The 27,402-nt window shown below is 46.2% G+C and overlaps 2 protein-coding genes across 6 annotated transcripts; both read left to right on the forward strand.

Annotated features, from left to right (window-relative positions):
* Positions 1-6,329: 6,329 nt before the first annotated feature.
* Positions 6,330-27,260, forward strand: LOC120032995. Of its 5 annotated transcripts, XR_005473881.1 has the most exons (14): positions 6,330-6,793; positions 6,886-7,351; positions 7,435-7,525; positions 7,622-7,789; positions 7,884-7,989; positions 8,078-8,161; positions 8,264-8,280; positions 10,192-10,260; positions 10,421-11,161; positions 11,264-12,041; positions 12,132-12,311; positions 12,427-12,786; positions 13,368-13,604; positions 13,736-15,207. XR_005473881.1 is itself a non-coding variant. In XM_038979278.1 (7 exons), exons 4-7 carry the CDS (start codon positions 12,207-12,209, stop codon positions 13,850-13,852), a joined length of 795 nt encoding a protein of 264 aa, XP_038835206.1. In that variant the 5' UTR covers positions 9,947-10,260; positions 10,421-11,161; positions 11,264-12,041; positions 12,132-12,206; the 3' UTR covers positions 13,853-15,207. The 5 variants fall into 5 exon arrangements, 2 of the variants coding, with proteins under 2 accessions (XP_038835206.1, XP_038835207.1); XR_005473882.1 differs by lacking the exons at positions 13,368-13,604; positions 13,736-15,207 and adding exons at positions 26,384-26,483; positions 27,065-27,260 and having other exon boundaries at positions 6,330-7,351; positions 12,427-12,686; XR_005473880.1 differs by having other exon boundaries at positions 6,330-7,351.
* LOC120032994 lies at positions 17,380-21,315 on the forward strand. Its single transcript, XM_038979277.1, has 8 exons — positions 17,380-17,424; positions 17,519-17,548; positions 17,978-18,141; positions 18,239-18,693; positions 19,052-19,376; positions 19,557-20,355; positions 20,460-20,675; positions 20,765-21,315. Exons 4-8 carry the CDS (start codon positions 18,446-18,448, stop codon positions 21,094-21,096), a joined length of 1,920 nt encoding a protein of 639 aa, XP_038835205.1. The 5' UTR covers positions 17,380-17,424; positions 17,519-17,548; positions 17,978-18,141; positions 18,239-18,445; the 3' UTR covers positions 21,097-21,315.
* Positions 27,261-27,402: the final 142 nt, after the last annotated feature.

The raw sequence follows: 27,402 nt of genomic DNA on the forward strand, positions 1-27,402 counted from the left end.
TGAGCGCCGGCGATAGGCTGGGTGAGTCTAAACCACGCCCAGTCTCTACTCTGACAGGCCGGCTCGGAAGCGGGAACTATCTCTGTCATGAGTATATTATAATATCTTTGTCAGGAACAAGTCAGTTCCTTGTTCCACCCTGCGGGGTGGTGCAGTGAACCCGTATATACGAAAGTTGCATTTGCCATTTATTACTTAGTTAATAAAAAATGCATAGCATACAATTAGTGACTCTTTGTCATACTTGTCCTTATACCAGATTGAATTTACGCAACCCTAACAATGTGAAACGGAACCTTGGATTTTTCATTTTAGGAGGCAAGAAAAAAAACTATTATCATGACTGATGAGTGCAGTGACAAGTGACAGTATAACCATATTAGATACATATAAAGGAACTTACGTTTGCTTGATAGGTCTGCTAGGAGAAGGACAGCAGTGGGGGGTTATGGGTAGGGTTAGGGTGATTATTATTTCATATGCAGTTAAATTCAGTTTACATAGAAAGACACGTTTGCCCTCAATGACCATCAGGCTGTCACATATCATACAATGCATTCAAATACATAAACTTCAAACGCATGCCATCAAAAAACGAAAGAAAATAGACAATTAAATAGTATAGAATTGCAACTTTTAGTTGATATAGATGTTAGCTAAGGTTTTACAGGATTGTCAGTGGTCAAATAAACTTTGTGAATTTTGTACACCTACAGTAGCTAGCGATATTAAGTAGCCATGTGCTTTAATCACCAGGTCAAAACAGTGATGACAGACACAGAAGCCCAGTGTAGGAGTTTTAATGATGAACCAGAGTATACATAGGGAAACAGGATGAAATGGAAGATAATTATTGCAATGTAAATCCAATAAACATTAAATAAATGTCAGCAATCTATACACACAAAATAACACACCATAGTTCACGAGTTGGAGCATCGGCTGTAGCTGTCATCCTGCGTGTAGCTGTCATCCTGCGTGTAGCTGTCATCCTGCATGTAGCTGTCATCCTGCGTGTAGCTGTCATCCTGCATGTAGCTGTCATCCTGCATGTAGCTGTCATCCTGCATGTAGCTGTCATCCTGTATGTAGCTGTCATCCTGCATGTAGCTGTCATCCTGCATGTAGCTGTCATCCTGCATGTAGCTGTCATCCTGCGTGTAGCTGTCATCCTGCGTGTAGCTGTCATCCTGCGTGTAGCGGTCATCCTGCATGTAGCTGTCATCCTGCATGTAGCTGTCATCCTGCATGTAGCTGTCATCCTGTATGTAGCTGTCATCCTGCATGTAGCATGTAGCTGTCATCCTGCATGTAGCGGTCATCCTGCATGTAGCTGTCATCCTGTATGTAGCTGTCATCCTGTATGTAGCTGTCATCCTGCATGTAGCTGTCATCCTGCATGTAGCTGTCATCCTGCATGTAGCTGTCATCCTGTATGTAGCGGTCATCCTGCGTGTAGCGGTCATCCTGCATGTAGCTGTCATCCTGCATGTAGCTGTCATCCTGCGTGTAGTGGTCATCCTGCGTGTAGCGGTCATCCTGCATGTAGCTGTCATCCTGCATGTAGCTGTCATCCTTCTCCCAGACCCATGGTGACCAGAGGTTGGAGTCCAACCTCGGTAAGGACCCGGATGTCCCAGACGGGACACCTGATCTATTTGAGGGGGGAGAGGGAGAGGAGGATGACCTGAGAGAGCTTGAGGAGGAGGATGACCCCACCATGTCCTTGCCCGACCTCGATGACCATCTCCCACCAGTCCCTCCACTCAGGAAGGCCGCTCCACCGCCCACTCAACCCAACCCATCCCAGGTACCTGTCGTCACACCCCCTGATGACACTATGGAGGAGATGGACACTGCACCAGCTGCCAGTCAGGACCCGGAGGATGACGTAAGTGCCTATCCACATCCTAAACAGCTCACTCTCAAGTTTCTTTCCATTCATACCTATTAATCTGACTATTAATCCAACCCTTCCCCACAACTCTTCTAATTTCCAGGAGTACATAGGACCTGATGGGGTTAGTGGATACCAGCACGTGGTCCTCCTGGCCAAGAGTCTGCTGAGGCTGCTGGAGGGGCCATGGATCTCTAATAGGCAAATAGAGGAGATCATGGCTCTCTGGGGAAATCTTCCGGAGAGAGACAAGGCGGCAGTCTCCTACCCCGAGAGGTTCCGGGACCGAGTCCTGCAGGGGAGCTTCAACAATTCAAAGAGCTCAACCGTGACGGGGGAAGAGAGTATGAAGCGGTATGTACTGCACATTGTTCTAAACTCACTACACACATAAAGACATAAGTGTATTTCTCATTAACGTGATGTTTCCTTTTGTTAACTTAATCTACCTTCAGCTCCCTGCTTGGCCAAGACTCTGGACCTGCTCAGTGGCCCAACACCAGCAGGACAGTGGAGGCCATTTTTGTGGAGCTGTGCCACAAACACCCTGCTGGCAAGACGGTTCTTGGTAACCGGGTCAACAGGTGGGCTGCTATCCTGGGGGACTACAGGAGAATCAGGACCATGGTGCTGGGCAGCCCAAACCTCAATACCCACACAAGGCTGCAATTATTCGAGGTCAACAAGCTGACCTTGACACAGTGGTAAGTTTAAAAAATAAATGTTGGTATATTTTATGTGTAGTTCACTGGTTGACAGTGTTCCTGATAACAGTAAACATATTTCACGTTTTTCACACAGGTACAACAAATGGATATCCTCTATGGAGAGAGTGGCCCTGCACCAGAACCGGGACAGCATGACTGCAGAGAGGGAGGAGTCAGGCCCCTTCCACACTGCAGTCTGGAGCACTTCACCGCTGTCAGCCCCATCAACCAGCAGCACCTACCAGCTGCCAGAGGACAGAACGGGGCAGGCTACACAGCGTGGCAGAGCAGCCACTTGTCAGCCACTGCCACCTCTACCGCCACCCAGTCTGCCTACCACCTCCCTCCCTATAACGCCAGTCTCCCAAGACCTGCCCTCGACCTCCACTCCTCTTCCCCCTCCTCCTGCTGGTGGACCCAAGGTCTCCAGGACCACTGAATGGAGAAGGAGGAAGAGGCTGGAGTCTGGCATTAAAGTCAGAGCGCACAAGCCATACGAAGGCTATAAGTGCTCTAAATGTGGCAAGCCGAAAACTGCAGAGTTTGGACACAGTATGTATGGTTCTGTGAGATTCTGTGCCGCTTCCTCTGGTGGCCAAACTGTGGAGGAGTGGCTGGCACTCATGAGGGCCCAGCATGGTGCTAGCCAAGGCCAGTAAACTCTGACTGACTGACTGATTGGTGTGTCAATTGTAAAGTCGTTTTTGTACATATGTTCTTTGTTGTTTATTTATTTTTTAAGACATTCATTGTTAATCTCTTGTACATTTAGCTCATTTCAAATCATCTTAACTTGTACAGTAGGTGTAGGGGACATTATGCTGGGTTGTTTCACATGTAACATTCCCTGTGAAATAAATAATAATTGAATGCAAGCACTTTTTCTCCCTTGAAATTCATTTTGATTTATTGTCATACACTCTCTTTAAAGTTCAACAAATATAAAGACAAGTAAATCTGTCATCATTTTCTTAGTCAATAAACACACTGTTTACAGAGTTGTAACACACAAAAAAACAATAATACAGTCAAGTTCTACTTCTAGATTTGAGATGACCAGCAGATACTACAGGTGACAGCAGGGAGTCAAACCCCCCCAGTGACGCCCACTAATCTCTGATTGATTGCTGCACACCTTCTCTCCCCCTTTCGCTCTCTCCCTCTTTTTCTCTTTCGCCCTCCCCCTTTTTCTTTCTCTCGTTTTTTCTCTCCCCCTTTTCTGTCATTTTTTCTCTCTCCCTCCCCTTTTTGTCTCCATCCCCTTTTTGTCTCCCTCCCCTTTTTGTCTCGCTCTCCCCTTTTTCTCTCCCTCCCCTCTTTTACTCTTGTTCTTGCAAGAGAAAGAGGTTGCAATTTTCTGAGGCCTCTGCCTCAGAGAGTTGCAACGTATGCTGGGTTATATCGCTTCAGCTCTACGAAACAAATTACATCTTGTTTTCCTGTGTAGAGCAAACCAAAATTACAGCCTGTTTGTTTTCCTGTGTAGTGCACCCAAATTACAACTTGTTTGCATCCAAAATGGCTCCCTATTCCCTATTTAGTGTACTCGTTTTGCCCATAGGGTCCAAAGTAGAGCACTATATAAGGAATAGGGTGTGATTTGGTATACATCCTTGACTGACTCATCTTGGGGATACCTAGAAAGTAGGCTACTATGGGGTTATACACTCTCTTTAAAGTTCAACAAATAAAAAGACAAGTAAATCTGTCATCATTTTCTTAGTCAATAAACACACTGTTTACAGAGTTGTAACACAAAAACAATAATACAGTCAAGTTCTACTCAGAGATTTGAGATGGCCAGCAGATACTACAGGTGACAGCAGGGCGTCAAACCCCCAGTGACGCCCACTAATCTCTGATTGGTTGCTGCACACCTTCTCTCTCCCCCTTTCGCTTTCTCCCTCTTTTTCTCTTTCGCCCTTCCCCTTTTTCTCTCGTTTTTTCTCTCCCTCCCCTTTTTCTGTCATTTTTTCTCTCCCTTCCCTTTTTGTCTCCCTCTCCCCTTTTTCTCTCCCTCCCCTCTTTTTCTCTTGTTCTTGCAAGAGAAAGAGGTTGCAACTCTCTGAGGCAGAGGCCTTTGCCTCAGAGAGTGCAACGTATGCTGGATTATATGCGAAACGTATGCTGGGTTATAACTGACCATCCTACCAATCCTCGACTTCGGTGATGTCATTTACAAAATAGCCTCCAATACCCTACTCAATAAATTGGATGCAGTCTATCACAGTGCCATCCGTTTTGTCACCAAAGCCCCATACACTACCCACCACTGCGACCTGTACACTCTCGTTGGCTGGCCCTCGCTTCATACTCGTCGCCAAACCCACTGGCTCCAGGTCATCTACAAGACCCTGCTAGGTAAAGTCCCCCCTTATCTCAGCTCGCTGGTCACCATAGCGGCACCTACCTGTAGCACGCGCTCCAGCAGGTATATCTCTCTGGTCACCCCCAAAACCAATTCTTCCTTTGGCCGCCTCTCCTTCCAGTTCTCTGCTGCCAATGACTGGAACGAACTACAAAAATCTCTGAAACTGGAAACACTTATCTCCCTCACTAGCTTTAAGCACCAGCTGTCAGAGCAGCTCATAGATTACTGCACCTGTACATAGCCCATCTATAATTTAGCCCAAACAACTACCTCTTTACCTACTGTATTCATTTATTTATTTTTGCTCCTTTGCACCCCATTATTTCTATCTCTACTTTGCACTTTCTTCCACTGCAAACCAACCATTCCAGTGTTTTTTTACTTGCTATATTGTATTTACTTCGCCACCATGGCCTTTTTTTATATTTTTATTTATTTATATATATATATTTTGTTTGCCTTCACCTCCCTTATCTCACCTCACTTGCTCACATTGTATATAGACTTATTTTTCACTGTATTATTGACTGTATGTTTGTTCTACTCCATGTGTAACCATGTGTTGTTGTATGTGTCGAACTGCTTTGCTTTATCTTGGCTAGGTCGCAATTGTAAATGAGAACGTGTTCTCAATTTGCCTACCTGGTTAAATAAAGGTGAAATAAATAAAATAAAAATATGCGAAACGTATGCTGGGTGATATGGGAGTACACTGTCCCATCTAGGACGTTGATAGGGTAGAACATAACGACGTAACAAAAGCCCGTGCACAAAACCCCACCCACTCACTGAAACCCGACACGCTCTGGGGCTGCATTCACAAAAGGTCCTCACACACAGATGTAGAAGGAAATAAACATTACAACACACAAGGTAGCCATTTAACGATGCATTATTATCCCTACCAGGTTCACGTCTATACAATATCCTGTGGGAATCTTCAACGGGTGGTTTTTGAGCCTCCAAAGATCCGTTTGACCCCAACCAGGATACAAAACGTCAGGGGGTTGTGCTCTATATATGAGGGCCTCTCCTTTGTCCCTAATGTTCTCGATTCAGTAGAACGATGGACAGAGAAGAATGGGCAATATCCTTGGGCAATTTGCACAATTTTATCTGTTCCAAATGTTCCAAATACCCATATTGTACCATTAGTTCTCTCCTCCAATCAGAAGCTTCAGTTTGTTCCAAATTGGAGAAAGAGAGCAAAAATCCATCAATGAAGAACCTAGCTTGTTCCAAAAGTTTTTAAGCCAATCATCTTCCTCTGAAATTTTCCTAACGTCACTTCATCACAAAATATTTTTCTAGGAAGCCATTTATGCTACTCGGTGAGTATCTGAGGTAATTTTGCTTAATTTCCAACGAATTTAACGTCGATGACTATAAATGTGATGAAATATGACAATAACACCTCTAGTCAACCGACTTGTTTGACAACATGGTCTACCCAAATTGTGTAATTTAACAACGGTCATAACGTTATATCGCTAGCTACTGTAGGTGTACAAAATTCACAAAGTTTATTTGACCACTGACAATCCTGTAAAACCTTAGCTAACATTTATATCAACTAAAAGTTGAAATTCTATACTATTTAATTGTCTATTTTCTTTCGTTTTTTGATGGCATGCGTTTGAAGTGTATGTAGTTGAATGCATTGTATGATATGTGACAGCCTGATGGTCATTGGGGGCAAACGTGTCTTTCTATGTAAACTGAATTTAACTGCATATGAAATAATAATCACCCTAACCCTACCCATAACCCCCAAACCCCCCACTGCTGTCTTCCTCCTAGCAGACCTATCAAGCAAACGTAAGTTTCTTTATATGTATCTAATATGGTTATACTGTCACTTGTCACTGCACTCATCAGTCATGATAATAGTTTTTTTTTTGCCTCCTAAGATGGAAAATCCAAGGTTCCGTTTCACGCCCTCACAGGAGTTGGTCCTCAAGGCCACACCCCAGGCAGTAAGAGTGGCTGCTGACGGCCCCCCTGCTTCTGGTGCTCAGGGCTCTCCTGTGAGGACTAAGAAGTGGGAGGAAGTGGAGGCAGAGGCTCGCGCCCGCGTCGTCTCCGAGGGAGGTGACCCCGGTGCAGAGATGGTCATCCTGAACCGGTGCACGGTTCCGTTCGGCAAGTACTGGGGTCAGACATTCAAGTGGATGATGGAGAACGACGTAGGCTACATGTGTACGTGGTAACAGTACATCAGAAGGAGAGGGAGCGAGAGCGCAGCGTTTCCCAGCATCCCCTGATGGGCCAACAAGGACGCCTTGACTCGCTACTCGTGCGCCAATCCGGCCTTCGCTGAGATGGTCAGGTTCAACCGGGCACAGGAGGAAGCTAAAGTCCTGTCCTCCCAGCCAGGTGAGTTTGTTTAATTCTCCTCATTGTATGTAAGATGTAACTCTTTTGCTCTGACAGTTAATTGGTTCCCGTGCTGATTTCAGGCCAGGAGGGCCTGGCCCTTGTTGGCATCAGGAAGTACAAGTGGGACTCGCTGCAGGACCTGTATGAGACTACAGGTGCAGACAGGATAAGGTAATGGGCATGTGTCTTTTGTGTTTTCTATGTTCAGCTCAGTGTGTTTTATGCAACATTTTACATCTGAAACGTTCCCTCTGCTGTGTCTCACAGATATGTCAGGAGCTTGAGGATGCAGACACCCCGTTATCCTGGGACTGCAATGGCCGCCTTGATTGGCTACATTCAGCGCAGAGACCAGGAGGGGGTAGCTGCTGTGGCCCAGCCCGCCTCAGCCAGCACCACCCCCGCCAGTAACACCCGGCCCAAGAGTGCGGCTACGTAAGTGTTACATATCATCTTAAAGGAAAATATAATTCTACTTGTTCCACACAGTTGGAAATGATGACATATTTGCTATGTTTCGTTTTCAAAGGCCTCTTGGTCCTGCGATCTCTGCGTTCCTGTCAAGGCGCTCTCTCACCCAGGTGAACTGCAGTCGAAGATGAAGAAGCTCATTGCCTCTCAGCCTGCAGTTCAAGGTGAGTGTGTAGTTACACATGTAAGATAATATGAACTTTTTGGATAAGCTGTGTAGCTCACGATCCTTTCTCTCTCCACGTGATATAGGGGTGTCTTTCCCTCGACCAGCACTGCCACCAACAGATCTATCGGACTCAGAGCTGGTCAAAGCAGCTGCTGACATAGACACATGTATGTTTTTACGTCACTATTCATTGACAAAGGACATTTAATACGTTTTCAGTTAACGTTTGCTGACATATTAAAGTGTGTTCAATGTTTCCCTATCATCAGCCCGAGGAAATGTATTGGTAAGAATCATCTGGGTTTAGAGGAGAGTCACTGCATGTATGAACTATTAAATATCGTATCTTGCCACTGTAGCTGTCATCCTGTATGTAGCTGTCATCCTGCATGTAGCTGTCATCCTGCATGTAGCTGTCATCCTGCATGTAGCTGTGATCCTGCATGTAGCTGTCATCCTGCATGTAGCTGTCATCCTGTATGTAGCTGTCATCCTGCATGTAGCTGTCATCCTGCGTGTAGCTGTCATCCTGCATGTAGCATGTAGCTGTCATCCTGCATGTAGCTGTCATCCTGCATGTAGCTGTCATCCTGCATGTAGCTGTCATCCTGCATGTAGCTGTCATCCTGCATGTAGCTGTCATCCTGCGTGTAGCTGTCATCCTGCATGTAGCATGTAGCTGTCATCCTGCATGTAGCTGTCATCCTGCATGTAGCTGTCATCCTGCATGTAGCTGTCATCCTGCATGTAGCTGTCATCCTGCATGTAGCTGTCATCCTGCATGTAGCATGTAGCTGTCATCCTGCATGTAGCTGTCATCCTGCATGTAGCTGTCATCCTGCATGTAGCTGTCATCCTGTATGTAGCTGTCATCCTGCATGTAGCTGTAATCCTGCGTGTAGCTGTCATCCTGCATGTAGCTGTCATCCTGCATGTAGCTGTCATCCTGCATGTAGCTGTCATCCTGTATGTAGCTGTCATCCTGCATGTAGCTGTCATCCTGCGTGTAGCTGTCATCCTGCGTGTAGCTGTCATCCTGCATGTAGCTGTCATCCTGCGTGTAGCTGTCATCCTGCATGTAGCTGTCATCCTGCATGTAGCTGTCATCCTGCATGTAGCTGTCATCCTGCATGTAGCTGTCATCCTGCATGTAGCTGTCATCCTGTATGTAGCTGTCATCCTGTATGTAGCTGTCATCCTGCATGTAGCTGTCATCCTGCATGTAGCTGTCATCCTGCGTGTAGATGTCATCCTGCGTGTAGCTGTCATCCTGCGTGTAGCTGTCATCCTGCGTGTAGCTGTCATCCTGCATGTAGCTGTCATCCTGCATGTAGCTGTCATCCTGCATGTAGCTGTCATCCTGCATGTAGCTGTCATCCTGCATGTAGCTGTCATCCTGCATGTAGCTGTCATCCTGCATGTAGCTGTCATCCTGTATGTAGCTGTCATCCTGTATGTAGCTGTCATCCTGCATGTAGCTGTCATCCTGCATGTAGCTGTCATCCTGTATGTAGCTGTCATCCTGCATGTAGCTGTCATCCTGCGTATAGCTGTCATCCTGCATGTAGCTGTCATCCTGTATGTAGCTGTCATCCTGTATGTAGCTGTCATCCTGCATGTAGCTGTCATCCTGCATGTAGCTGTCATCCTGCATGTAGCTGTCATCCTGCGTGTAGCTGTCATCCTGCGTGTAGCTGTCATCCTGCGTGTAGCTGTCATCCTGCATGTAGCTGTCATCCTGCATGTAGCTGTCATCCTGCATGTAGCTGTCATCCTGCATGTAGCTGTCATCCTGTATGTAGCTGTCATCCTGCATGTAGCTGTCATCCTGCATGTAGCTGTCATCCTGCATGTAGCTGTCATCCTGCATGTAGCTGTCATCCTGCATGTAGCTGTCATCCTGCATGTAGCTGTCATCCTGTATGTAGCTGTCATCCTGTATGTAGCGGTCATCCTGTATGTCACTTAATCATGACTTTCTCTTTTCCATTTTAATCACTCATTTAATTTCAGTTTTACACTCAAACTTGACCAACACTCATTTCATTGTTTTTTGTTACATCCTATCACTGATTGATATTCATCTGGGCATGTTGGAATGTGCTATTAACTTAATTACTGTTATCTACATTTGTAATATGTCTGTCCATTCATGCACGCATTCATGCCTGCCCCGGTCCCTGCTCCTGCCCCACAGGGGCAGAGCGAAGAGGAGGATTTGCCCCGGCAGTACTTCCTGCCTCCAAGGCCCTCAGAAAGTGCTGAGGTAAATTCATCAACTGTAATTACTCCACATTGTTAAGATATTAACCACGATGCCAAATTGGACACAGTTGTCTCCTCTCCTGCATATTCTCTCCCTGTCCGTTTCTCTGAAACATTACCATCCATTCGCCCCCGCCCCATCACTCTCTCGTCTCACTCAGCTGCTGATTCCAGAGAGTTGGCATTCATCTCTCACCAAGTAGCAGCAGTGGTGGATCGGCCGCACGCTGTTCACCAGGAATCCCCGACCCCTTCTTCGCATGTCAGCTGTTCCTTTGGATGCCCGTACCTATATGGGCATACAAGCTGGCACGCCCCCAGTCTGCAAGACTCTGCAAGACCACCCGGAGGGTCTTGGACATCGACCTCTTGTATCTCATGGCCACTGAGTGCCTGGAATGCGGTCGATGTAAGAAGGTGGCGGGGTGGTCACGGGACCTTGTCAGTCAGCTGGACGCTCGGCATCTCTGCCAGTTTCCAGCAATATTGACATAGAAGTAACTTCACAAGATTTAGTTAGTTAGTAATAAAGTAAAATAAAAGCGTGTCATTCATATGCTTTATCTCTCTCTCTCTCTGGGCTGTCCTGTGACCTGCGGGTTGTGAGGATGCTGAGGTCGCGCACTTTGGGGAACAGTGCGTCACAGACCTACAGCAAGCTGTGTGAAAGTCACAGCGAGTCCTGGATGCGGAGTGGAATACGGTACCTCGGGGAGTGCGAGCAGTTTCTGGCCTTGGGCACTGGGCGGCAGTTCACTGATCTACCGGAGATGCCCCCGGTGCCCTCACCTGTCTGGCTGCTGACAGTCTACAGCCATGACGTGTTGTCGCGGCTGGACGAGGTGAAGGCCAGGGTCACCTCCATCTTTGGGTCCATCTTAAAGATGGACTCTACCAAGAAGGTGAGTTTTCACTTAGAAATGTGAAGATAAGTCGTGTCTGATTTTGTACATCTATATTTAAATAATGTCTTGACCTTTCTGTCTTTGTGTGTCCGTCTCCAGGTGACTAAAAAGCTTGCGGGTACCGCTGCAGACACGGCCGCCTGGGTTACCAACGTCGGTAATGAGCATGGACTGGTCCTCGTCAGTGTCGTCACTGCCGGTGAGGGCGAGGGCTGCTCCCCAAGGCGGCTGGTCTCATGGAGTGGTACAGGCTCGCCGGGGTGGCGCCCCCCCAGCTCATGTACGTGGACTGAGACTGCTGCTCCAGCTTTGGTGGATCAAAGACAGCTGCCATGTACAATGAGTGGGACCAGCTGGTGATTCGGCTGGACATCTGGCACCTGATGCGGCGGTTTGCGCCAGGTGTCACCACTGAGAGCCACCAGCTCTACAGTCCCTTCATGCGGCAGCTGTCAGCCTGCATCTTTGAGTGGGATGCAGGCGATGTCCGCCGACTGCTGGAGGCCAAGACGTCTGCGCTGGAGGGGAGGCACGGGATGGTCGGCCTCACCGAGGAGGAGGTTTCGAGGCTGATCGGCAGGAAGGAGATTGCACTTCACTGTCGGGGTTGTACGCGTGGAGCTGCGGCGACCGAAGTCCTTCTCCTTGACCTCCTCGAGACCTTCAACAGCGAGAAGGGGGTCGACACCCTGGGCATCCCGTTGCTGGACTCCATCCACATCCAGGCAATCTGGCAAGAGCAGAGGCGCCACCTCCACTGCATACAAGACCCACCCGGGGTATACAGGTGTACACCGAGACCGGCAAAATCACGCCACGCCTTGGTTTATCTCTGCGCACCGGGCTCCACATCCTTGGAGTCATTCCACCTCAACCGGTAAATGTCATTGTGTAGCTTAAAGTAATGCTTAATGTTTAATGTTAACAGTAACAGCTCTCCCACCCTAATCATGCATTGTTCTCTCAGGTACCAGGGCAAATGCAATGCATTTCCAGGCATTCCTGTTGGATGGACTGGTGAGGTGAAACGAGGACCGTGCGCATGCAGCAGTGGAGGGAAAGAACAGGCAGTCCCTGCTCTCCTACAGTGGCCACCTGCAGCACATCCTTAACCTTAGCAGCCAAAGGGTGCTTGGCAAGGAACAGGGTAAGGACTACTCCAAGCCTAGCGAGTACACGGGTAAGTCGAGTAAGAGAACGAACATTTACATCAATCTTATTAATTACATCCCATTAACACTTCCCTACTCTGCTTTTGCCAGATTTTTATTTTTTTGCTTAAATAGGGGAACTCCTCGGAGTGGAGTACCTGTACTCGCAGACTGGCAGAGTGCTGCAGGATGTCAGCGTGGACCCTGACCTTCCTGGAAGAGGCAGCCACCGTCAAGCAGCTCGATGAGGAGGACGAGGGCTTTCAGGAGGATGTGGACCCGACAATCCACATCCCTCATGTCACTCATATGAGCGCCCCGTCCTCCAGCTCAGCTGCACCTCTGTCAGGGGAACCCGCTGACGCATCCAGGTCTGGGCCATCCAGTCCCACCGCCCCTGAAGACGGAAGCTCTCCTGAGGCCCCTGATCGACACGGTTCTCCTCACCCTGACAACTCCTCTGATTCAGAGGTAATTATAATTGACCTTTTGTGTTGTTGAAAATAAAAATGTTATTGCAACCTCTTTGAAATAAGAAATTGAGACAAACTCAAGACAATTTTCGGTGTTTAATACCAAGGATGCCCTCAGCTGAGTGCATTCGTTTAGAAAGCTCACAACACGTCTTATACTCTTCCCTTGTAGACGTCACCTCCCTAGTTATACATTTTATGACCCCAATGACTCTCCCCTTCTTTCCCCTGTGTAATGTCCACGGTCCTCTCTTTGTTTAGCTATCCATCTTCTGGGCCTGACCCTGATCTCTGATCCTAGGCAATTTCCTCTTGTCTGATTAGGTCATGGTTTGTAAATTAGCATACACAAAGTTTCTTGACCTAAACTCCGTTAATACTCACAGTAATCATTCACTAAACAGGATTAAAAAACTACAGTTTAACTTGAAACATGTTACATTTTAACAGATTCCATCTGTTGATTTTCAGTTACACAATATAAAACATCTTCTATTTCCTTTGTAGAAGAATCTTATGTGTTACCCCTAAATGTTTGACAACGTCCTCATCGATTCTTCCATGTCTCTTTATCTTCAGGGGGAGACGCAAGGCCCTAATGCAATGCCTGGCTACCAGCATGTCCGCAGGCTTGCCAGGGCCTTGGTGGGGGTGAGGAACCGTCAGGGGCTGTCGGACCGCAGGGTAGACGGTCTGGTGGCGCTGTGGCTGGCGCTTGATCTACCCTGCCCGACACCAGGAGAGGATCGTTCAGGGGCGGTTCAAGGCAACGAAGGGGAAGTCGTCCATTGTCATAGTAAAAGACTCTCTCTAATGGTATGTTGTTAGTGTTCATGTCCTCCACCTTACTATTATATTGCCTGCCTCTACATTAAATGCAAATGAAGGTCAGGCGATGGCTATCATTATTTTCAATGTTCTCTAATTATTTATCTCCTCTGTTTCAGTTGCCTTCTTGGACTCAACTCGGGCCCTGCAAATTGGCCGGGCACCAGCCGTTTGGTGGAGGCCATTTGCAGTCAGCTCTACCAAATCCATCCCAGCGCCATCAGCCTACTTTATGATACAGAATGCAGGGATGTGTACTGAACCTGTACCCATAATAAAACAAAGTGCTCTATGCATCTAAAGGCTTTAATGAAGTGGCATCTGCATTCATATAGATGATTTTGCAATAGTCTAGGACCAGTAAGAACATAGATTGAACTATCTGCTTTGTATTATTAAGCAAGAGGCCTGACCTATTTCTATAGAAGAAGACCCTTTTTATATTCAGCATCTTAATTAACTCATCAATATGTTTTAAAAAAAAGACAACTTAACGTATTTACTGATACACCACCGTACTAGGGACGTACACTTCAATCATTAGAATAATTTTTGTGTCCTCTAGAAAACAACATACTTAGTTTTCCATGTATTCAATAATAATTTAAGGTCAAAGGTTTTCTGCAAAATATTGAAAGCATAATGTAGTTCAGATAGAGTATGATCAGCAGGGCGGGCGATAGAGTACTCAACCGTATCGTCTGCATACAGGTGCAGGTAAAACATTATTATTATTATATATTTCTGACAAAACAATATTATTCATGTATAAAATAGTTGTTTATTAGACATTCTAACATAACACAATATCTAGATACTAAAACATGTATATGCAACATTTGAACAACAATTTCGACCCCCTCGGGTTATAAAGTATATGACATGACGACACATTGGCTATTTTAGTATTCCTTTTTTTATTTACATGTTTATAATTCGAAAGTATATTTTTAGAGTGGAGGGAAATATTTTTATGTTAAACTGTAGAGAACAAGAAGCTTTGGTGAATCAAAGAGTCACTGATGTTTTGTATACAGTACCACACATATCCAGAAGGCTCGTTCTGACAATAAACAAGAAGTTTTAACGTTTCAAACGAGGATGTCAAGACAGGTCCGTACTGTAGTACTACGCTATTACACTGTTATGTACTACTAATGTTCTAGTATCTAGGATGTTAAGGAATATCTATAGGGGGGAACATGTACAAGATATAACACATTCCCCACTGCATCGAAGGATGCTGACACTGACATTGTATTATGTGAAAGTAGCATAAGTATGTGTAATGAGTTTACAATTTTGTTTAAAAGTTCAGAATATGTCTAGGGAATATTGAGATGGGGTACATATATTATGTATTTCCATGTCTTACACATGTTTAATAACTTGTGAGTTGTAGACATATTTTGATTTAGTTCAGCGTTGAGTCGTTTTGTTTTACATGTAATCTAAGATCTTCACAACCTAATACATATACAACTTTTTTCATTCCCCCCATGGCTATATAAACCCAACTCTAGGTTTCATTTGCATTATAATAATGATTTACAAATGAAAAAGTCAATAGTTAATTGCATATTATGTAATTGTTGATTAGATTCTTTTTCATTATTTAGCCAATTTTCTCAACTGTGACCCCCTTGCTTTTATGGTTTATAAAATCCGTTGCTAGTCCTAAATCCAGACAAAGTCCAAACATATGTGATTGTTATAAAGGGTATACGTTGAGGGGGAACAAACATATGTGTTCCTGGAAGGGTGAGCTTTCAGGAATGGGGTCACAATACATATGCTAGAAGTGATAGAAACAAGGATGTATTTCCCAGAAACTAATAGTGTATATCAATTGGTAATTCACGGTATCATGGTTCAATGATACGTGGTCCATTCTGCGGACTGAGAATAAAAATACTTTGCAGAACACAAACATTTAGATTGTATACATTGTTGCTTTGGCAATATTGACACAATGTTTTTCATGCCAATAAAGCAGCTTCAATTTGAAAAAAATTATAATTTGAGAAAAGACAGAGAGAAAGGAGAGAGAGAGAAAAGAACGACAAGAGAGTCTGTCGTTCATGTCCCGCCTCCCCTAAAATCCACGGAGAAGTTCTTTGCAGTTAGTTCTCCATCATTCCGAGTACTTGTGAGAAAGATAGTTGTAAAGGTAACGTTAGCTATATTTCATCGCGGATTTCGGAACACAGTTGTGTATTTCGGTGAATTAAGGTGAGTTTCAGTCGTTGATTTAGTTGTCATCACGTATTTCAGGAAACATTTGGATGAATTAATGTGAGTTTCAGTCGTGGTCGTAAAGGTAACGTTAGCTATATTTCATGTCGGATTTCAGAACACAGTTGTGTATTTAGGTGAATTAATGTGAGTTTCAGTCGATTTTCTTGAAAACGAGTCCTGTCGCTAGCTAATAATGTGTAATAAAGGGCGGTAATAATTGATAGTTAGCTGGCTAACGAGTTAACGTTATATATTTAGCCAATGTAGTTAACGTGCAGTGTTAACTTAGTGTACTACAACGCACACTTGCCAGCTAGCTAACGTTATATGTAGAATGAAATGGACATTTAACGCTGTATGGGCCAGCTAGCTAACGTTATATGTAGAATGAAATGGACATTTAACGCTGTATGGGCCAGCTAGCTAAAGTTATATGTAGAATGAAATTGACATTTAACGCTGTATGTGCTCTACTGTAAGCAGGGTAACTATGTGGTCCACTGTGTATTGCTGTCAACAAATAACGTGTGTGTATGTGTGTGAATAACCTCTCTTAATGAAAGGAAGAATGGATTATGTTCACACCCCTGCTTTCCGCTTGGTGCCCTCACCCTGAGGGCATCTGAAGAGGCTGCCAGGGTTGCCAGGACCATCCAGGAGGAAGAGTGTACAGGTGTAGTCCAGGTGCTGAAGCCACGACAAGTGAAGGAGAAGGCAAAGGCTTGTGTGGTAGCCAGTTGGGGTGACCCGGATGATAGCCGACTGGTGGACAGTGAGAGTGCCATCCAGTTCGGCAAATACCGTGGTCAAACCTTCAAGTGGCTGCTAAGCCACGATGTCGGCTATGCTGTCATGGTCTTGGCTTCTCACCAGCAAGAGAGGGAGAGGATGGACACAGACACGTCTTCTGAAATGGCCAACAAGGACCGGTTTGACTGGTACTCTTTTCCTTAAATAGTTGTATTTTCTTATAAAATTACATAAACATGAAATCAGTCAGAATCACAATACAATTTATAACATTTTCCCAACAATCCGGACAGGTATACTAACCTGTTTCCTGAGGTCCAGAAGGCAGTGGAGGAACGCAGGTTACGGGACGGGACCTTGCCCCCCCGACCTGACCAGGAGGACTCGCGCCTCGTTGGCTTTGGGAACCACAAGTCCCTTACCTACAAAGAGCTTTATGAGGCCAAAGACAAGGAAAGGAAGAGGTATAGTGACCTTACATTGTAAAAATCTCTTTAAGCCTCTTGTTGGCCTGTTTGGAGACTTGTTTATTTCCTTTATCTCAATACAGCTACATGGCCTGCGTTAGGAAATACCAAGTAAAGCCGGGGACCTCAATGGGCCACTTCAAGGTCTATGTCCAGCGCAGGGACACAGCAACAGCTGTAGAGCCTCCTAATCCATGTAAATATATATTCTGTAGTCATCTAAGTCAATCAAACAGTAAATCAAACAGTGTAGCAGTTGACAATATAACTGTGTCATTATGTTTGTCTGTGTTTCTTAAGTGCCGAGCCATCGGATCAGGAGGTGCTGTCTATCTGCGTGGGTTTTGACCAAGGTACTCTATGTTATGGCACTTTATTGTTTTTTTCTGTTGAGAAGAATATACATATGAAATGACCTTTCCCCTAATAACTATCTGTTGTTGTTAGCATTAACAGGATACACTTTAAAGTGGTAAGGTAAGTGGTAAAATTGTTAAAACACCTCCTAGCTGGGCTTAGAAATCACTGTAGAATTTCTCATTTTTGCATCCATTTTGCTTGCCATAGAAAAATCCTTCCTCATCTTTTTGTGGAATGAATTGTTTACTGTAGCTTGTCTTGTCACCATTCCAACCTGTATTTCAGTCTGCATCACTTTGCTTTGCCTATTCCTTGCTTGTAGATGTCTACCCACTATACATCTGTCGTTTGTATCTTTTAAATGTAGATTGTGTTTAACCTAGATTCCTAACCTCTACCACTGATAACACTGATCAAAACTAAACCAAAGTGCATTGGCTGTCAACAGGCTGTTAACATGTTTTGAAGCTGAAGCTCTATTCTAATTTCATTATTTCACTTATTTCTCTGAAATATTTTGTGAGACTAACTCCTGTGCTCCTGTAGCAGTTCCTACTGCTCCCACCCCCACCGCACCCCCTGCTGTGCTAGCTCCTACTGCTCCCACTCCCACCGCGCCCCCTGCTGTGCTAGCTCCTACTGCCCCTCCTCAGCTCCAGTCAGCCTCCCAGCCAACAGCTGGACCACTACAGCCTGCTGCTGACGCTCAGGTAAACGTCTCACCTCAACTATGACTTGGCTATTTCATTTCACTTTTGGTTGTGTGGGGATGGAAAAGAAATGTATTGATTCTCTGCTCTGTTGCAGGTGCTTCTCCCTGAGGGATGGAAGCAGACCCTCCCAAAGGAGCAGCAAGAGTGGGTCAGTCGGGCCATTTTCATCAGGAACAAGCAGCTCAAATGTGTCCTGAAAAGCCAGCTTGAGCTGTGGTACTTCCCTCCTCTGCCTCCTAACATCAGCCATCAGCCTCCAGCTTCTCCCTCCGCCTACTTCCTCCGGCCATTCTGCCTCTGGATGCCCTACCGCCTGTGGGCCTTTAAGTTTGTGTGCACCCAGCCACGGTGCAAGCGTCAAAAGCTCACAGGCTGTGGGGTGTACAAGACAGTCCGGAGGGTGCTTGACATGGACGGCTGGTATTATATGGGGACAGAATACCTGGAGTGCCGCCTCTGTAAGAAGAAGCTAGCAGGATGGTCGCTGGATATCTTGGACCAGCTGGACGCAAGTCATCGCTCCATTTTCCCAGCCATCTTGACTTACAGGTTAGTAATTCACACCTCTGAAAATCAAAGCTCTTGTTCACTTTGAGGAAAAACAGAAAAAAGCATCATGGTGAGAAAAAGAGGCGGTCAGTAGGTTCTTGTCAACACTGAGGTTTTGATTTGTCAAAGCCCCATTGACATGTTAATTAGCTCTTTGCCCCATTGAAATGTTAATGAGCTCTTTGATCTGAATGTCTGACCTTTGATCTCTTATCAGGAACTTCCCAAACAAAGCAAAGTGTTTCAAAGTCACCCTTTCCCAAGCCCCTCCTTCCCTTATCAAAGTGTTTCTAGAACCCCCCTCCACACTCCTCACCCTCTTCTCCTCCTTTCCCCCACAATTGTCTCTGTGTATTAGGCTGTCATGTGACCTGAAGGTGGTCAGGCTGATGAGAGAGAGGACACTGGGGAACAGTGTGACCAGGCTGTACAACCAGCTGAGGGAGCAGCACAGCCAGACCTGGATGAGTCGGACCCTGTACTACCTGTCCGTCTGTGACCACTTTGTAGTCCCAGGTGCCGCACCACTGAGGGTAACACCTCCTCCTCCCTTTTTGGATGTGCCCTCAGCCCAGTGGCTGCTGACTGTCCACGGCTACGACGTTCTGTTCCAGCTGGAGGACTTCAAGGCCAGAGTCACCTCCATCTTTGGGTCCATCCTGAAGATGGATTCAACCAAGAAGGTGATTCAAGATGTTTTGACCAGAAATAATACTAGTTAGTTAGAGACAATCAAATGAATAATAATTTATTATGACTTATTTTATGACTTAATAAATGTATTGTGAAACTTTGTGTCCACTCACTGACATGACTGTGTGTTTGTCTGTCTTGTCTGTCTGTGTTTGTTTGACTCCCCTCAGGTGACCAAGAAACTAGCTGGGGCAGCACACGGGACAGCAGCGTGGGCCACAAATGTGGGCAATGAGTACGGCCAGGTGCTCATTACGGTCCTCACTGACAGCGAAGGAGAGGGCCTGCTCGACATGGCAGCTGGCCTCCAGCAGCGCTACAGTAGAGCTGGAGTGGCACCTCCCAAGCTGCTCTATGTCACCCGGGACTGCTGCGCCCTGATGGGAAAGGGGAAGACGGCAGCCATGTTCAGCCAGTGGGAGGAACTCATCGTCCGGCTGGATGTGGGGCACCTCATCCGTCGCTTTGCTCGGGGAGTGACAACAGAGAGCCATCCTCTGTATGCTCTCTTTTTGCGGCGGCTCTCCTCCTGCATGTTGGTGTGGTGTGCAGAGGATGTGGAGCGCCTGCTGGAGGCCAAGCGAGGTGAGCTCAAGGTGAGCCACATCACGGGGCTCAGCGACGCACAGGTGTTGAAGAGGATCCGCCTGAAGGAGATGGCTCGGCACTGTCGTCGCCGCACGCGCGGGGCGGAGGAGACCGAGCGTCTCATCGGGGAGCTCCTGGAGACCTTCATCGATGCCACAGACACCCTGGGCGTCCGGCTCCTGGACCGTGACCGAATGCAGGCCATCTGGCAGACCCAGAGACAACACCTGGTCTGTATTCAGGACCCCCCTGGTGTCAGCATCTACACCAACAAGGGCAAGGACGTGACCAAGGGAGGGGTCATCCTGCCTGTGTTGCGCTGCGCCCGTGAGTCCACCTCCCTGGAGTCTTTCCACCTCCACCTCAACCACTTCATTCCTGGTATGTTAAATGTAAAACTGGATCATGTTGTTACGTCATGTTGTGTGTTAACAACTGTGTGCATGTGAGGAGTTCTTATTTCTTGTTGTTGTCGTCATTTATAGGAACAAGTGCGTCTGCCGAGCACTTTCAGGCCTACCTCCTTGAAGGGTTGGTTCGGTGGAATGAGGACCGTGCCGAAGCTGCAGCGGAGGGGGGGGGACAGAAGCAGACCCTGCACTGCTATGATGGTGTAGCCCAGCACGCCATCAATGAGCTGAGCCAGAAGCTCCTGGGCCGCAGTCTTGTGAAGGATCACACAAGGCCTGCAAAGTACACTGGTATGTATTTCTAAATTATACACACACACTAAAACATGTACAGTTCTGTTTATGTACAACTCTCTTTTTTTTTTGTCTCTTTGTTTAAGGGGAACTCATTGGGGTCAAGTATCTCTTCTCCCAGAGCCATGGTGACCAGAGGTTGGAGTCCAACCTCGGTAAGGACCCGGATGTCCCAGACGGGACACCTGATCTATTTGAGGGAGGAGAGGTAGAGGAGGATGACCTGGGAGAGCTTGAGGAGGAGGATGACCCCACCATGTCCTTGCCCGACCTCGATGACCATCTCCCACCAGTTCCTCCACTCAGGAAGGCCACTCCACCGCCCACTCAACCCAACCCATCCCAGGTACCTGTCGTCACACCCCCTGAGTGGCTGGCACTCATGAAGGCCCAGCGTGGTGCTAGCAAAGGCCAGTAAACTCTGACTGACTGACTGATTGGTGTGTCAATTGTAAAGTCGTTTTTGTACATATCTTCTTTGTTGTTTATTTATTTTTTACGACATTCATTGTTAATCTCTTGTACATTTAGCTCATTTCAAATCATCTTAACTTGTACAGTAGGTGTAGGGGACATTATGCTGGGTTGTTTCACATGTGACATTCCCTGTGAAATAAATAATAATTGAATGCAAGCACATTTTCTCCTTTGAAATTCATTTTGATTTATTGTCATACACTCTCTTTAAAGTTCAACAAATAAAAAGACAAGTAAATCTGTCATTTTCATAGTCAATAAACACACTGTTTACAGAGTTGTAACACACAAAAAAACAATAATACAGTCAAATTCTACTCAGAGATTTGAGATGACCCAGATACTACAGGTGACAGCAGGGAGTCAAACCCCCCCAGTGACGCCCACTTATCTCTGATTGATTGCTGCACACCTTCTCTCCCCCTTTCACTCTCTCCCTCTTTTTCTCTTTCGCCCTCCCCCTTTTTCTTTCTCTCGTTTTTTCTCTCCCTCCCCCTTTTCTGTCATTTTTTTCTCTCTCCCTCCCCTTTTTGTCTCCCTCCCCTTTTTGTCTCCCTCTCCCTTTTTTCTCTCCCTCCCCTCTTTTACTCTTGTTCTTGCAAGAGAAAGAGGTTGCAACTTTCTGAGGCCTCTGCCTCAGAGAGTTGCAACGTATGCTGGGTTATATCGCTTCAGCCCTACGAATCAAATTACAGCTTGTTTTCATGTGTAGTGCACCCAAATTACAACTTGTTTGCATCCAAAATGGCACCCTATTCCCTATTTAGTGTACTCGTTTTGCCCATAGGGTCCAAAGTAGAGCACTATATAAGGAATAGGGTGTGATTTGGGATACATCCCTTGACTGACTCATCTTGGGGATACCTAGAAAGTAGGCTACTATGGGGTCTGGTCAAAAGTAGTGTAAGGAATGGGGTGCCATATGGGATGCAAACTTATAAAGTATGGTTGACTCTGGACCCCATGTACCCTCCTCTCTTCTAGGGCCCTATGTTGTCTTTTTAGGAGTCCTGAGGTTCCGTCAAATCTCATTCCACCCTAGTCCCTATCAATAAACCGCGATGCTCCGTCTCGTCGAGGGTTAGCCGATGTTCCAACTCGTGAACTATGGTGTGTTATTTTGTGTGTATAAATTGCTGACATTTATTTAATGTTTATTGGATTTACATTGCAATAATTATCTTCCATTTCATCCTGTTTCCCTATGTATACTCTGGTTCATCATTAAAACTCCTAGACTGCGCTTCTGTGTCTGTCATCACTGTTTTGACCTGGTGATTAAAGCACATGGCTACTTAATATGCATTGTTGACACATCCCTGCCAACTCCTCCTCTCACCCAGCAAAACCCCCCATTTCCCCTCCTCCTTGGACAGAGAAGAACGGGCAATATCCTTGGGCAATTTGCAAATTTTTATCTGTTCCAAATGTTCCAAATACCCATATTGTTCCATTAGTCCTCTCCTCCAATCAGATGCTTCAGTTTGTTCCAAATTGGAGAAAGAGAGCAAAAATTCACCAATGAAGAGCCTAGCTTGTTCCAAAAGTTTTTAAGTCAATCATCTTCCTCTGAAATTTTCCTAAAGTCACTTCATCACAAAATATTTTTCTATCAGCCATTGATGCTACTCGGTGAGTATCTGAGGTAATTTTGCTTAATTTCCAACGAATTTAACGTCGATGACTATAAATGTGATGAAATATGACAATAACACTTCTAGTCAACCGACTTGTTTGACGACAAGGGCTACCCAAATTGTGTAATTTAACAACGGTCATAACGTTAAAGCGCTAGCTACTGTAGGTGTACAAAATTCACAAAGTTTATTTGACCACACAATCCTGTAAAACCTTAGCTAACATCTATATCAACTAAAAGTTGAAATTCTATACTATTTAATTGTCTATTTTCTTTCGTTTTTTGATGGCATGCGTTTGAAGTGTATGTAGGTGAATTCATTGTATGATATGTGACAGCCTGATGGTCATTGGGGGCAAACGTGTCTTTCTATGTAAACTGAATTTAACTGCATATGAAATAATAATCACCCTAACCCTACCCATAACCCCCCACTGCTGTCCTTCTCCTAGCAGACCTATCAAGCAAACGTAAGTTCCTTTATATGTATCTAATATGGTTATGCTGTCACTTGTCACTGCACTCATCAGTCATGATAATAGTTTTTTTCTTGCCTCCTAAGATGGAAAATCCAAGGTTCCGTTTCACGCCCTCACAGGAGTTGGTCCTCAAGGCCACACCCCAGGCAGTTAAAGTGGCCGCTGATGGCCCCCCTGCTTCTGGTGCTCAGGGCCCTCTTGTGAGGACTAAGAAGTGGGAGGAAGTGGAGGCAGAGGCTCGAGCCCGCGTCGTCTCCGAGGGAGGTGACCCCGGTGCAGAGATGGTCGTCCTGAGCCGGTGCACGGTTCAGTTCGGCAAGTACCGGGGTCAGACCTTCAAGTGGATGATGGAAAACGACGTGGGCTACATTGTGCACGTGGTAGCAGTGCATCAGAAGGAGAGGGAGCGAGAGCGCAGCGTTTCCCAGCATCCCCTGATGGGCCAACAAGGACGCCTTGCCTCGCTACTCGTGCGCCTATCCGGCCTTCGCTGAGATGGTCAGGTTCAACCGGGCGCACGAGGAAGCTAAAGTCCTGTCCTCCCAGCCAGGTGAGTTTGTTTAATTCTCCTCATTGTATGTAAGATGTAACTCTTTTGCTCTGACAGTTAATTGGTTCCCGTACTGATTTCAGGCCAGGAGGGAAAGGCCCTTGTTGGCATCGGGAAGTACAAGTGGAACACGCTGCAGGACCTGTATAAGGCTACGGGTGCAGACAGGATAAAGTAACGGGCGTACGTCTTTTGTGTTTTCTATGTTCATCTCAGTGTGTTTTATGAAAACATTTTACATCTGAAATGTTCCCTCTGCTGTGTCTCACAGATATGTCAGGAGCTTGAGGACGCAGACACACCGTTATCCTGGGAGTGCGATGGCCGCCTTGATTGACTACATTCAGCGCAGAGACCAGGAGGGGGTAGCTGCTGTGGCCAGGCCCGCCGCAGCCAGCACCACCCCCACCAGTAACACCCGTCCCAAGAGTGCGGCTACGTAAGTGTTACATATCATCTTAAAGGAAAATATAATTCCACTTGTTCCACACAGTTGGAAATTATGACATATTTGCTATGTTTTGTTTTCAAAGGTCTCTTGGTCCTGCGATCTCTGCGTTCCTGTCAAGGCGCTCTCTCACCCCAGGTGAACTGCAGGCGAAGATGAAGAAGCTCATGACTTCTCAGCCTGCAGTTCAAGGTGAGTGTCTAGTTACACATGTAAGATAATATGAACTTTTTGGATAAGCTGTGTAGCTCACAATCCTTTCTCTCTCCACGTGATATAGGGGTGTCTTTCCCTCGACCAGCACTGCCACAGACAGATCTATCGGACGCAGAGCTGGTCAAAGCAGCTGCTGACAGACACATGTATGTCACTATTAATTGACTTAGGACATTTGATAAGTTTTCAGTTAAAGTTTGCTGTCATATTAAAGTGTGTTCAATGTTTCCCTATCATCAGCCCACGGAAATGTATTGGTAAGAGTCATCTGGGTTTAGAGGAGAGTCACTGCATGAATGAACTATTAAATATCTTAGCTGTCATCCTGCGTGTAGCTGTCATCCTGCGTGTAGCTGTCATCCTGCATGTAGCTGTCATCCTGCATGTAGCTGTCATCCTGCATGTAGCTGTCATCCTGAGTGTAGCTGTCATCCTGAGTGTAGCTGTCATCCTGCGTGTAGCTGTCATCCTGCGTGTAGCTGTCATCCTGCGTGTAGCTGTCATCCTGCATGTAGCAGTCATCCTGTATGTAGCTGTCATCCTGCGTGTAGCTGTCATCCTGCATGTAGCTGTCATCCTGCGTGTAGCTGTCACCCTGCGTGTAGCTGTCACCCTGCGTGTAGCTGTCACCCTGCGTGTAGCTGTCACCCTGCGTGTAGCTGTCATCCTGCGTGTAGCTGTCATCCTGCGTGTAGCTGTCACCCTGCGTGTAGCTGTCACCCTGCGTGTAGCTGTCACCCTGCGTGTAGCTGTCACCCTGCGTGTAGCTGTCATCCTGCATGTAGCTGTCATCCTGCGTGTAGCTGTCACCCTGCGTGTAGCTGTCACCCTGCGTGTAGCTGTCACCCTGCGTGTAGCTGTCACCCTGTGTGTAGCTGTCACCCTGTGTGTAGCTGTCACCCTGTGTGTAGCTGTCACCCTGTGTGTAGCTGTCATCCTGTGTGTAGCTGTCATCCTGCATGTAGCTGTCATCCTGCATGTAGCTGTCATCCTGCATGTAGCTGTCATCCTGCATGTAGCTGTCATCCTGCATGTAGCTGTCATCCTGCATGTAGCTGTCATCCTGCATGTAGCTGTCATCCTGCATGTAGCTGTCATCCTGTATGTCACTTAATCATGACTTTCTCTTTTCCATTTTAATCACTCATTTCATTTCAGTTTTACACTCAAACTTGACCAACACTCATAAATGTTTTTGTTACATCCTATCACTGATTGATATTCATCTGGGCATGTTGGAATGTGCTATTAACTTAATCACTGTTATCTACATTTGTAATATGTCTGTCCATTTCATGCATGCATTTATTTTATTTATTCATTAATTAATTTAACCTATTTATTTCTGTGTCACTGCAAAAGCCGTAGCCCTACAGGTCCCCCCCATTGCTCCCTCGGCCTCTGCTTCCAACTGACCAAGCCCCTGTTCCTGCCCCGGTCCTGGCCCCGGCCCCTGCTCCTGCCCCGCTGGGGCAGAGCGAAGAGGAGGATTTGCCCCGGCAGTCCTTCCTGCCTCCAAGGCCCTCCTCAGAAAGTGCTGAGGTAAATTCATCAACTGTAATTACTCCACATTGTTAAGATATTGTTAAGATATTAAACACGATGCCAAATTGGACACAGTGGGCACACACTGCAAGGCTGGGCTCTACAAGACCATCCGGAGGGTCTTGGACATCGACCTCTTGTATCTCATGGCCACTGAGTGCCTGGAATGCGGTCGGTGTAAGAAGGTCGCGGGGTGGTCACGGGACCTTGTCAGTCAGCTGGACGCTCGGCATCGCTGCCACTTTCCAGCAATATTGACATACAAGTAAGCTCACAAGATTTTGTTAGTTAGTAATGAAGTAAAATGAAAGCGTGTCATTCATATGCTTTATATCTCTCTCTCTCCTCTAGGTCTGGGCCATCCAGTCCCACCGCCCCTGAAGACGGAAGCTCTCCTGAGGCCCCTGATCGACACGGTTCTCCTCACCCTGACAACTCCTCTGATTCAGAGGTAATTATAATTGACCTTTTGTGTTGTTGAAAATAAAAATGTTATTGCAACCTCTTTGAAATAAGAAATTGAGACAAACTCAAGACAATTTTCGGTGTTTAATACCAAGGATGCCCTCAGCTGAGTGCATTCGTTTAGAAAGCTCACAACACGTCTTATACTCTTCCCTTGTAGACGTCACCTCCCTAGTTATACATTTTATGACCCCAATGACTCTCCCCTTCTTTCCCCTGTGGAATGTCCACGGTCCTCTCTTTGTTTAGCTATCCATCTTCTGGGCCTGACCCTGATCTCTGATCCTAGGCAATTTCCTCTTGTCTGATTAGGTCATGGTTTGTAAATTAGCATACACAAAGTTTCTTGACCTAAACTCCGTTAATACTCACAGTAATCATTCACTAAACAGGATTAAAAAACTACAGTTTAACTTGAAACATGTTACATTTTAACAGATTCCATCTGTTGATTTTCAGTTACACAATATAAAACATCTTCTATTTCCTTTGTAGAAGAATCTTATGTGTTACCCCTAAATGTTTGACAACGTCCTCATCGATTCTTCCATGTCTCTTTATCTTCAGGGGGAGACGCAAGGCCCTAATGCAATGCCTGGCTACCAGCATGTCCGCAGGCTTGCCAGGGCCTTGGTGGGGGTGAGGAACCGTCAGGGGCTGTCGGACCGCAGGGTAGACGGTCTGGTGGCGCTGTGGCTGGCGCTTGATCTACCCTGCCCGACACCAGGAGAGGATCGTTCAGGGGCGGTTCAAGGCAACGAAGGGGAAGTCGCCCATTGTCCCAGGAAAAGACTCTCTCCATCGGTATGTTGTTAGTGTTCATATCCTCCACCTTACTATTATATTGCCTGCCTCTACATTAAATGCTTATGAAGGTTAGTTGATGGCTATCATTATTTTTCAAT

The sequence above is a fragment of the Salvelinus namaycush genome, chromosome 39, assembly GCF_016432855.1.
Source record: "Salvelinus namaycush isolate Seneca chromosome 39, SaNama_1.0, whole genome shotgun sequence".
In the NCBI taxonomy this organism is placed as follows: domain Eukaryota; kingdom Metazoa; phylum Chordata; class Actinopteri; order Salmoniformes; family Salmonidae; genus Salvelinus; species Salvelinus namaycush.